General features: G+C 42.2%; 1 protein-coding gene across 2 annotated transcripts in view; it reads right to left on the reverse strand.

Moving 5' to 3' along the window:
- The window catches only part of LOC140374132 (uncharacterized), a 181185-nt gene extending 173722 nt beyond the window's left edge, over positions 1-7463 (reverse strand). The window contains exons 1-3 of one of the 2 annotated variants that reach the window (XR_011929069.1): positions 7348-7461; positions 7195-7253; positions 5830-6237 (exon numbers count right to left, since the gene is read on the reverse strand). Coding sequence is in view for 1 of the 2 variants with exons in the window: in XM_072460937.1 (XP_072317038.1) it covers positions 5642-6237; positions 7195-7253; positions 7348-7388 (696 nt within the window). In the remaining variant the exon portion in view is untranslated. Of the gene's footprint in view, positions 1-5436; positions 6238-7194; positions 7254-7347 lie in introns of those variants that run through there. The other variant, XM_072460937.1, reaches the window with a different exon arrangement.
- Between the last annotated feature and the right edge of the window lie 5004 nt (positions 7464-12467).

The raw sequence follows: 12467 nt of genomic DNA on the forward strand, positions 1-12467 counted from the left end.
GTCTCTCAATCATAAAATTAATTATAGAAAAAAAACACAATAAACCTGATTGTTTATGCTTCAGTGTTGATGCTAACCTAAAACAAATTGATTTATTAAATTTAAAATGGTTTATTTTGTACTTTGTGTCTTAAAAAAATAAACTTGTCCTTAATTGTCTTTTAATCAATCATTGAATGTACAATATAAGTTTTAAGTTTGATTAGCATTAGCAACATTGAGACACAAACAATCTTGTGTTGTGTTCCAATTTTATCGACACAATCTCACCTGAGAGTGGATGCCATGAAAACATGGAAACAAAGACTGTGTAACTATAAAAATCCTTAAGAATATGTTTGTCCCTGTCCCAACGTTCACGACGTGCACATGTCCCACTTCTCAGAATGTTTTGATCCGCACTTCACCACTGGCTTCAAGCAAGTGTGGACTTCAGGAAAGTACCTTCTTCAAAGCATTTCATTGTGATGTTTTCTAACAGTGCTGTGCTTCTGCCTTAGCAACTTAGCAGCAAGCGCTAACTGGATACAATGGAAAGGAATGTCTTAACAATTAAAATTATATTTTATATAAATCTGTGACTGTCCAGCTAACGCTGTAAAAACTTTAAGCCTGTGGCCTTTTCAGCAAATGAATAACTGAGATGTGGCTTTGTGTTTACGTTACGTCTTTCTTTACTGCAGAATGTTCTGAAGTGTAGACCCTTGTGCACTTGCACACCTTGTGCACTTTCAGAAAATGTACACTTGAGACAAGTACGTAGTTCGAGTATTGGGACAGGGCCACTGAATTCCTTTGTATTCTATGTTTCATGTTCTATGTCTATGTTTATTTGACAGTTCTGATTTGAAGCTACTAATAGTGCTGAGACAAGCACAAGTTCTGTGCACGCAGCCTGCTGATGATAAAGAACAGAGACCTTTTACCACATGCACATTTACTTCCAAAATGGCATATTCCCCATTTCTGTCGACTCACGCACAAAGCTGAATGTCATTGGAAAGTTTATTTTCATTTTAATGACCAGAGTTACTAAAACAGTTCAGCGTGCGACTCAAGAACACATAAAAATGACCCAATTGGCCTGGTCTAAGAGGTGCCAATTACACCTGTTCTCACCTCACGGTACAATAGAGTGAAACATACAGGTTTTATCAGTGAGAAAGATATTCTTGAAGTGTTCTCGGACTTCAGATTTTCTTCACATTATACCCACAATAAGCGCTCTCCCCCATTCAATGACAATGTACAATTGTTGCCACAGCTGCCCTGGGAATGTTTGGCAGAAATGTGGTTCCCTCTGACCACTTCTCCACCTGCATGTTTCTAATTTACTAATTGTTTTTCCTGTCTGCCTGTCAAAAAATAGAAATATGTTTTGCACGGAGAAAGTGGCATTCTGTAACTTTAATTTAACTTTAAATAAGGTTTAATTTACCCCGGAACCTTTGAACCCTTATTCAAATTTGTGTTAATGCAGTTTATGTTGTATAAACCTGAACCAAAGCCTTATTAGTGATTAGGTTTTGTGCATTTCTGGACTCCTGCTTCACTGACAATCAAGACAGACCAAAAGTTCCCCTTTGAGATGTAAAGGAAAGACTTTATTTTGACCGTCCCCGAAGCCAACTTTTCTACAGTCCAAAATACATCGACAGTTCTTGTGCATGACACGCATCTCGCACAATTAGACAAATTCAAATCTTTGACAAACCTAATGGCACCAGAACCTGCCATATGTCACATGGTAATCAAGGTTAAAGATAGCTTGGGTTTATTTCAGGTTGCGACCAATAACCTCCATAATCTCCATATATTTTTGCATTGAGGTCATTAAACCGCGGATCGGGGGTAAGGAGGCGGACAAGAGTGTCGAGTGTGTAGGTAGAATGTAGCTGACAACCTCCAGCTCCGAACAACTGATTTATGGAGGATTTTATTTTAGTTTAGTTTGACAGATTTCACACAAAAAAAAGATAGTTCCAGTCAGCTCTTCTCTTTTTGAACACGCTCTAGCTTCTCCCGTTCTGTTTTTTCCCCCTGGCCACAGATTTTGACACAGCCCAGTGATGTATGGCGCCTTTTCTGCACGCTGCCCATAAACAGTTGATTGCCTTACTTTGTTCTGCCACTCACATGCTTATTCTAGTTCTGCCCGGGTGCTCTGGGCCAGCTCCCTCTGGCCGACTCCTGATTGATTGATTTATGTGTTGATCAGTGAATAACCTTCCGCGCTCAGCCCCGATTCGCTCGCTCAGACGGCAAGGAATCAAAGTCCAGCCGTTTGACGTGTGGAGCTGCATGCGGCGGCCATTAATATTCCCCGGCTGTGTTTCCTGTCTCGCTCGGAAATAAAATAATAAACTACAGTGGCTGTGAAGGTCATGACAACACACAAAGTGAATTTATAATGTTAAATACATATATTGTAAGCATGATGACAAGTTAGGTTTGATGACTCAATATCAGGTTTAAACTTTTTGGAAGATCGCTGTGATACTTCTGATGTAACTCAAGCCATTCACGTATCTAAAATTGGCAATAGATATTTGTGTAGGTGGTTAAAGTAGTATAGAAACGACTTGCATGAATCCTATAAATTATACAATCCAAACAAGAAAATGGTTATATGCATATTTATGGGTAATTTACATGCATTATTCATTTACTTATACTTGTAGTGGAAGTGAATCTCATGCTTTGACCAGCACCATTTACTCATGTGACACAACAGCATTCTAGAGATAAACACTCAGATTTTTGTGTTATGATGTTCTAACCACTGAGCCACTGACAATTAAATCTTGAAGACATTTACAATACCTCGACCAGCAACACAAACGTTACCATGTGCAGAGCATGCAACATCAATGTGCAATTTTCCCTGTAAAAACCATAGAGGAAACTGTTATGTCTTTGCAACACTGATGTCAGTAAAACATCTCTTTTGTTAGTCTCCCGCCACAGAGAAGACACTGAGATAGAAGCGTTTCCACTTATATGGCAGACGTATATAAGGTAAAGAAATAAATACAGCTGATACAAGAGACCAGAGTTTGGAAATGGATAGATGAAGTTTAAAGGTGCCCTATAATATTTCTGTTAGCATTAAACCTAATTTATATTGCTTTTATTTAATACATAATCATCAATTCATCAAATTAATTGTGACCATACCAATTTGTCAATGCCCAAACTCGTCAGTGCTCGGAAGCTAAGCAGGATGGAGACCTGGTTAGTACTTGGATGGGAATACGGGACTACCAGGTGCCACAGTGGGGCGCTAGTGCATACTGTTGTTGTGGCCTTGGGCAAGACACTTCATCCACCTTGCCTCCAGAGTCCATGTATGCTGGTGTATGAAAGAGTGTGTTTGTGAGCGTGAATGTGGGAACTGTTTGATTCCATTCTGTGGAACATTCAACGCATCAGACATTTAACATTGTCGGGTAACATACTAGTACAAGTACTGTAAGGTCATGAATGTCCGCCCACTTGTGAAGGAGGCGGGGCATTCAAGGTTGATATTGATTAAAGAATTGTTCAAGAATTCAAACATGACACACTGCCTAAGTGTGGGTAAGTTTGAATCATATTTTAAGAGAAGAATGGGGCACCAGCCGGATAATCAGCAATTTTAATGACTATAATCAGATCTCAATTAATTAGAAATGAATTTGCTCGTTGATCTAAAGGTTTGAGAACGTAACCGTGACATTGACCCCTTTTCTGGAAATGAACACTTTACCAAATGTGGGTTATGAAGATTTAATGACGACATGAGTCGATAACAGATGGAATACATTAGACATGATGGTTCTAGATGTATCTAGGTGTGTGTTAGAGTTAAGTCCAAGATGAAATTCAGCCTGTGAAGTGCATTCATAAGAACGGAACCAGAAGCTGTGATCCTGAGGAGACGGGCCTGCGTGGGGTCCAAGGGCCTGCGTGGGGTCCAAGGGGCTGCGTGGGGTCCAAGGGGCTGCGTGGGGTCCAAGGGGCTGCGTGGGGTCACGCTGCAGCTCAGTCCACGCGTCCAGGGCTGCTCTGGAGCTCGGCTCTAACGTTCTCTGGCCAAAGAAGGACTGGATCAGGTTCTGCGTTCTGCGTTCTCCTTGGCTCTGAGGCGTTCCCGAATGAAAAGACCGTAGTGCTGCTCCATGGAGGTGGCTGTTCTAAAAGGCTGTGGACTTGAAAAGTTGCAAAAGGTCCTTGCTTGATTTTGCATGATGCAGTATTAATCACTTTTTCAAAAACGGGCACAGGTTTCTTAGTTCCGGGAGGAAACGTTAGCTTCTGCTGGCATGTCGCTTGGAAAAATCTTTGTCCCGTAGCTTTAGCATTGCTCACGCTAGCTAGGCCCCAGGCCTAGCTAGCCTCCCAAGGCCCGGTGTCATGGGCCTTGCTGGTGGGACCCTGAATGGAGGGTCGAGCTTCGAGGGAAACTCGAATGGAACTGAGTCTGTAACTCCCTGCTCATTCCTGACTTTCCCCGCGGGGGTTTTGGCGCCTTGGCTTCAGCCAATCAGCATGCATGCTGGGGTCAGAGCTGATAAGGGGACACGAGGTCTGGCTTTAGGCCATGAGTTACACAAAAAGGTAAAATTGTCCACAAAACAAGTTATGAAACAGTTAAAATGACATGTAAAACACGATAACACAATATGTACTTGTAAAGTCATCTGGTGGACACATTTTTGCAATCTGATGATTGTCTATTAAAACCACATAGTCTTTCAGCGTTTTAGCTTTCTTGGAGAGGATTCTCTCTGTAATCCAAAAGGAGTCATTTGATGAAAAGTTATTTTCAAAGTTCAGTGCGTCTCCGTTGTCACTATCACGTCCTCTTTCTTTTGAGGGCCGTAAAACTCCACATGGACAGCTGATAACACCTATAGCTCGCATTCCTGTCACCATGGCAACAAGGGGAGGACATCTGCATATCCTACAACATAGTGCACATTTAAGTAATTTGAAAATATAAAATTGCTCTTATTTTTGTACAAAAATAATTCTTATAATAGAAACTAATATAAGTTTTGTGTCAAAAGCTGTGCCAGGGAATTGACAGTGACTAAAAAGAGAATTACATAAATAAAATGTCTAGGGGTGGACGAAAGAGTGTGTTTGGCCCCATGTCTTGACTATTTACTTCCATCTTGATTGCTTTCATGGACCTCTTACATTCCATTTTTGACCTCCACAGACACAGCACCTCTGCAGGTTTATCTGGCAACATAACATCCACACTACTGCACTTACACCCAGCAGATTGTGGAGCGATTATGGCACATGTCAAAGGCTGACCTTCTGTTAAGCAGCACCTGTGTACAACCGTGTGTGAGCCGAGCCAAAAGGATACGGGCACTCCAGCACCAACAGATGGCACTATGGTAGCACCCAGAATGCAAGCACAGAATCATGAACAACAGAAAAGAGAGGAAGCATTATTTATTCTCTTTCATGCCATTAATTGCAAAGTAAGGATTATCAGCATTCATTGAACAATTAAAAAGGTATATTAGGTTACAATGTAGTACTTCAATCCTGAAACAACATCTGGATCAGCCATGGATAATCTTGCAATCCAATAACTATTCACTTCCCCCTTAATGGTAATATGGGGTTATTGGCTTCGTGTTCAGTCTTCCATACCTTTCCATTCAGCGGGAGCAGGCAGACTCCCCTCAGTGGTCACTGGGTACACTACCCAAGGCTTTGAACCCCCCATGGGGTACACCACATAGTAAACACCAAAACCAGGAATATTGGGCACGGGGAGTCGACTCGCTCCTCTTACGCCATGTCTGTTTGGAACAGGGGCATCACCGGAAACACTCGGCCTGTTGTAGACAAATGGAAATGGGATTTTGTGACTTTCAGAAGCCCTTTGCACAAGGTCATCCTGGCCGGGGGGTTGCTTCTCTGTTAGGGGGCCAACACGCTTGACCTGCTCAAAATTGGACCAGCGGCTGTTCAGTGGTTCACCCCGGGAAAGGCTGCTTAGAAGGTTGGATTGGACTCGAGTGTGACTTCCATACCCAGCAGGATGGAAATGTGGAAATTCTTTTGGTGGTTGGTAGAACGTGTTATAGTTCATGGCGGGAGGTTGAGGGTTGTTTTGGGAGCGCCTGTGGTGAGGCGCGTGGGGATTTTGAGCAGAATAGGGGGGTGGTCCAGAAAGGTTAGGAGCTCCACGGACTCCTGGGTAATCCAAGCCCAAAGCAGCAGCTCGAGCTAGAGAATGACATACAACATTTAGACACAATATTTTGCATTTAATCTTTTTGTCCATAAGTCTACTGTAAAATGTTTTACAATTTTTTTTACAAAATACACCTTAAAATTTTGCTCTTCAATATATTTGAGTCCAACTTGGGAATTTTCAGAAAACTGGCTATTTTAAACTTGATTTTTCTTTGCACTTGTGTGTGAAAGAATCTAATGATCAAGGTAGAATTAGCTATTTAAAAATTGCTATACTACATTTTTTTTTGCAAACACCGAACATTAACTATTACTACAACACACTGAATTCTAATAGGTCCAGGTATAGGTAAACCAGTGGTGGAAAGTAAGAAAGTACAACTTTTTAGGCATTTGGACTTTAAGGCATTTTACAGTGGATAATTATTTGGTTTTGTATTGCCTTGATTTTATTGTGAAGCACTTTAAGTCACTTTAAGTGTTGTAAAGGGCTTTATAAATAAAGGTTGAGTGATTGACTTTCAACTTTTACTACATTTGAGGAGACGTCTGTACTTCTTATTTTAAACAGGACTAAAAAGTTAAAAAGTCAGAGCCAGAAATTACTAAGGCATTATTTAAATAAACGTTCTTAGTTTGTGTTGACATCCCAACTTTAAGAAAACAAGAATTAAAACACAAATTAAAACAGCTAGAAAAAACTGAGGTATTGCTTTTTTTTTCTGAACAAAAATCAGCATGTTTTTCCCCCTCAAAATCTGTCTGAAATGCTTACTTTTTACCCGAAAAATACATTGCCGTCTTACATTTTTACTTAACAAAATTGAGTTCTGCTTCCACCACTGAGGTAAACAAAATGAATCTTGCATTTCTGCCACCTCTGAAAGGCAAAAATCCAACAATATTTCAGGGACCATGAAAACATTTCCAGTGTCAACAAGATGTTTTTATTGGCCAATGCAAACTGAAAATAGAGCTTCACTATACCTCTTGCCGATTTGGCACAGTAAGCACCTCCAGCAGACACATAGTGAACCCAAGCTGCACTGTGGAAGACAACAAACTGTGAGCCAACTTCCCATACTGAATAATCCAAACCTCCCTCCAGTGTTTTAATAAAAGACAAATCAAAATCCATACCTGAAACTTATCAACAGCATTCCTAGCGTCGTCACCGTCATGTTTGCCCCAAAAGTTGCCCAAATTCTTCCTCTGACCGGTCCCGCTCCTGCTCGGTCTCATTCACTGATTACTAGCAGCTGCTTGTGACACAGACCAACCGCTGATTCCACTCAGGCAGCAGGAACAATCAGGAGCGTTTGCTCAAGCAAAATATATCTAGAAAGGGTTCAAAATATGTATGGCCAATTGTGAGAACGTATATATTTTCAAAGCAATTTCACCAGCATAGTCTTAATTAGTATTCACATGTAATATTTGGATTGGCTGAAATGAATAAATAATAATTCACAAACGGTAGAAAATGGATGGATGTTGGACTCGCTTTGACAATGTTGAAATATAGCTGTGCCTGTGATTAATGATAATTTGTGTGTTTTTTATTGTCTGCATTGTGATGTTTTACTGTATTCTGATTTTGGTGTAACTTGTATTGTCTGTAAAGCACTTTGAACTACAAATTGTGCTATAAATACACTTTTTTTTTTTTTTAATCAGTTGTCACAACCCACTTGAAGCATAAAAACGGAAAATCGTGCATGTGTTATGTCCTCTTTCAAGTTACAAAGTCCTTGGATGTTTAAATTGAAAGAAAAAGTTTAAGTTAGACCAGGAAAATTAGCAAAGTTGGTGCTTCTTTAGGAATCAGGCCCAGTTTGCAAGTCCAGCAGCTGTATTAGCCCTAAGTGAAGCTGCCCAGAGCCTCGGAGGCGTTTAATAATTCATCCAAATTATTTCTGTCAGGACGGACAAGCCAAACGGGCGTTTGATTTAATTCTGTAATTGCACATTCACCTTTTAGCCGCACCCATACTTTGGTAATTAATAGGCCCAGGGTTTATTTGAAGTGTGCCATGGCCAGTAATGGGATTCAAATTGCAGGTGATGGGAAACCAAAGATGTAAATGTCCACTTGGCCAAAGGGCGCAGGCAGTTCTGTCACTGGCTCTGAGCACAACCAGGAAGTGGCAGCAACTCACAGCGCCTCATGACACCTCACAACGCCTCACGGCACCTCTCAGCACCTCACGACACCTCACGACACCTCACAGCACCTCACGACACCTCACAGCACCTCACAGCACCTCACGACACCTCACAGCACCTCACGGCACCTCACGGCACCTCATGACACCTCACGACACCTCACAACGCCTCACGACACCTCACAGCACCTCACAGCACCTCACAGCACCTCACAGCACCTCTCAGCACCTCACGACACCTCACGACACCTCACAGCACCTCACGACACCTCACGACACCTCACAGCACCTCACAGCACCTCACGACACCTCACAGCACCTCACGACACCTCACGACACCTCAGAGAACCGCAGAGCACCTCACGACACCTCACAGCACCTCACGACACCTCACAGCACCTCACGACACCTCACGACACCTCAGAGAACCGCAGAGCACCTCACAGCACCTCACAGCACCTCACAGCACCTCTCAGCACCTCACGACACCTCACAGCACCTCACGACACCTCACGACACCTCACGACACCTCAGAGAACCGCAGAGCACCTCACGACACCTCACAGCACCTCACAGCACCTCACAGCACCTCACAGCACCTCTCAGCACCTCACAGCACCTCACGACACCTCACAGCACCTCACGACACCTCACGACACCTCAGAGAACCGCAGAGCACCTCACGACACCTCACAGCACCTCACAGCACCTCACGACACCTCACAGCACCTCACAGCACCTCTCAGCACCTCACGACACCTCACGACACCTCACAGCACCTCACGACACCTCACGACACCTCACAGCACCTCACAGCACCTCACGACACCTCACAGCACCTCACAGCACCTCACGACACCTCACAGCACCTCACGACACCTCACGACACCTCAGAGAACCGCAGAGCACCTCACGACACCTCACAGCACCTCACGACACCTCACAGCACCTCACAGCACCTCACAGCACCTCACAGCACCTCACAGCACCTCTCAGCACCTCACGACACCTCACGACACCTCACAGCACCTCACGACACCTCACAGCACCTCACAGCACCTCACGACACCTCACAGCACCTCACGACACCTCACGACACCTCAGAGAACCGCAGAGCACCTCACGACACCTCACAGCACCTCACAGCACCTCACAGCACCTCACAGCACCTCACAGCACCTCACAGCACCTCACAGCACCTCACGACACCTCACGACACCTCAGAGAACCGCAGAGCACCTCACGACACCTCACAGCACCTCACGACACCTCACAGCACCTCACAGCACCTCACAGCACCTCACAGCACCTCACAGCACCTCACAGCACCTCTCAGCACCTCACGACACCTCACGACACCTCACAGCACCTCACGACACCTCACGACACCTCACAGCACCTCACAGCACCTCACGACACCTCACAGCACCTCACGACACCTCACGACACCTCAGAGAACCGCAGAGCACCTCACGACACCTCACAGCACCTTGCAGCACCTCACGACACCTCACAGCACCTTGCAGCATGAAGGAATCTTTAACTCTATCCCACTTTGTTAGCACACAGACTCACTCACTACGTAGCAGGGATGGGATTTTTGTGAGGATTCAGTTAGCTTCAAAACTTAACTGTATGATTTAAAGAAGACATTATTCAAATGGATTCTGATGAGCTTTCAGGTGAAAAAGAAAAATCTTACATTTAAAGATATTAATTTGGCCCTTTGGCACATCTATAGTTTACTGACATGTGTATGTAATGTATTACCTGTTTCCATGTGTTTTCATTTAAATGAAATTATAATAAAAAAAAAGAGTGAAAGTAGAAGAATGAGAGAAAGAAAAGATAGTTATTTTCGTTGGCATATATGTTGCAACAACATTTACAGGGGGGATTTTTCGATATATTATTCAGTATTGGCCAAATTTTGGCTCATTGTTTGTAGTTAAAAATTGAATAAATCAGGCATAGATATTAACAAATCCTTCTGTACGATCTGTCACAATCTTGTTTCATTATTTATTTAAATTCAACCTACAGTTAACCAGAAAGACACCCATTGAGATCGAGATCTCTTTTTCAAGAGGGACCTGGCCAAGAGCAGCTCGTGTGTCAGCGGCACATGTCAGGAGCATCAAAAGCTTTTTTGTACTCTTGTTAAGTGCAAGTGGTGTGTGTGTGTGTGTGTGTGTGTGTGTAGGTGCTACGTTAAGTGCTGATCTTTACGTCTCTACGGGAGAAAAATGTATTTCGATAAATTGGCCTTTGAATTTACAATGTCCCAAATAAATTGATGGTTGAATAAATTAAATGATCAGACAGCTTTTGGTGCAGATTGGACAATGTTTTTAGTTTTCATTTTTTTAATTTAGATTAATTTCACGTTTGACCAGAAAAGACATGACAAATCAGACAGACGGACAAGACAATGCAGGTACTTGTAGTCAATTGACCTGTTTTTCTTATTAAAGGCGGTATGGACGATTTTTCGGCGATTTGAGAACGCAGGTGGAAGTGCGCATGTGCACTCCCCCGTGCGGACTGATACAACACACACGTGCGTTTGTTTATTAGCGCAACGGAGCGCATCTCTCGTCTCCCGTAGATTTCTGTCCACTTCTGCGTCAGCTCGAACTGTCTTTCTCCGTCTTCATTTTGCCCCGTACACTGAGGGAACTATATTATGATAGATCCATGCGCTTAGGCACGCGGAAACGTGGGGACGAGCCTGACGCGGCTGCAGGTGAGCGATAGGTGCGTTTTATGATTGATACGTGGCAGGACAAATGATTTATCCACGCCACGAGGAAATATGACAAAAAAATTGCTGAAAAAAATCGTCCATATCACCTTTAAGTTAATTTCTTATTAAGTCAATCGATGAGCATTTTTTGACAAATTCTAATCGATTGACTGCATGCATTGTTGATTAAGTGGTAGGCAAACAGCCAATGGACAATAAGAATAAATGCATACATAAATGGTTTAAATATGATGCAATGTTATCCATGGGTTTTACTCACAAGTCCAGGGAACAGGAAGAAAGGGCATTGCCTATGTTTGAAAATGTACATTCAGGAACAAAATTATACATTTTTAATTTTTGTGACACCACATCAATTGGATGCTCTTTGACCATCTCTCCCAATGTCATCTGGTTCTATACTTCTGCATAAACACATTAGTACAAGATTAATTTTCCCTGCTCATATGTATCAAAAACAATTAGACCTAATAATAACTGCTCCTCTGAGGATTCACATCAAAGCGCATAAGCACACAATCCAATTAGGAGTGTTTACTGTTCAGATAGAAATGGGCACTGTTCCGTACATCTCTAAACTGTGTGTCACTGTGTCCTCGGCGCTGTGTGTGGGAGGAGCAGCAGCAGCGTATGTGATCCACAGAATATTATTTTCGCAGCGCTCCGGTGAAAATGCTATGTGCTATTGAGGTGGCAACGTATGCTTTTATTTAGAATCTAAAATGTAATCCTGTAAAAAAAAAGTATCTCATGGCTTAAATAAAGGTTCCTGGAGCATTAGTGCAACATCGTGACAATAGTGAAATGTGGAAATGTAGGGTTTTGGAAACAAAGATTTGCATTACAGAAGAAGAAAAAGTATACACCAAAGTGTCTTTATTACATGCATTCATTAGTTATCCCTCTGTTGGTTACATGATTTGAATCAGTACAATTGATTATTTATTTGCCAATTTGATAAATTAACCTCATGGATGGATAACCTCATTTATAGATTTTCTTATTTTATGCAGTTTTTATCTTGAAATCAGTCTGAAATGTTTTATAATCTTGCTTACGTGAACAAAAAAAAAAAAAAATCTAGTTACAACTATTCAAATCAAGATAAAAGGAGCTGTTGCCTTCCTTATTATGAACCATCAATGAAATGTTAAGATTTAAGAAAAATATTGTTCAATCTCAATTTCTTCCTCAAATAGCTCAGTTTACATTACACTGCATGGTGACAAGGGCATTTACTTGAACTAGAAGACATTGAAAGTCAGGTGCAGGACCTTTAATATCTATATTATTATTTAATTTTAGAATAAAGAATAAACACAACACAG

Source organism: Eucyclogobius newberryi, unplaced genomic scaffold, assembly GCF_026437365.1.
Source record: "Eucyclogobius newberryi isolate DKJ021-1_F unplaced genomic scaffold, fEucNew1.0.hap1 SCAF_3, whole genome shotgun sequence".
NCBI classification, from domain to species: domain Eukaryota; kingdom Metazoa; phylum Chordata; class Actinopteri; order Gobiiformes; family Gobiidae; genus Eucyclogobius; species Eucyclogobius newberryi.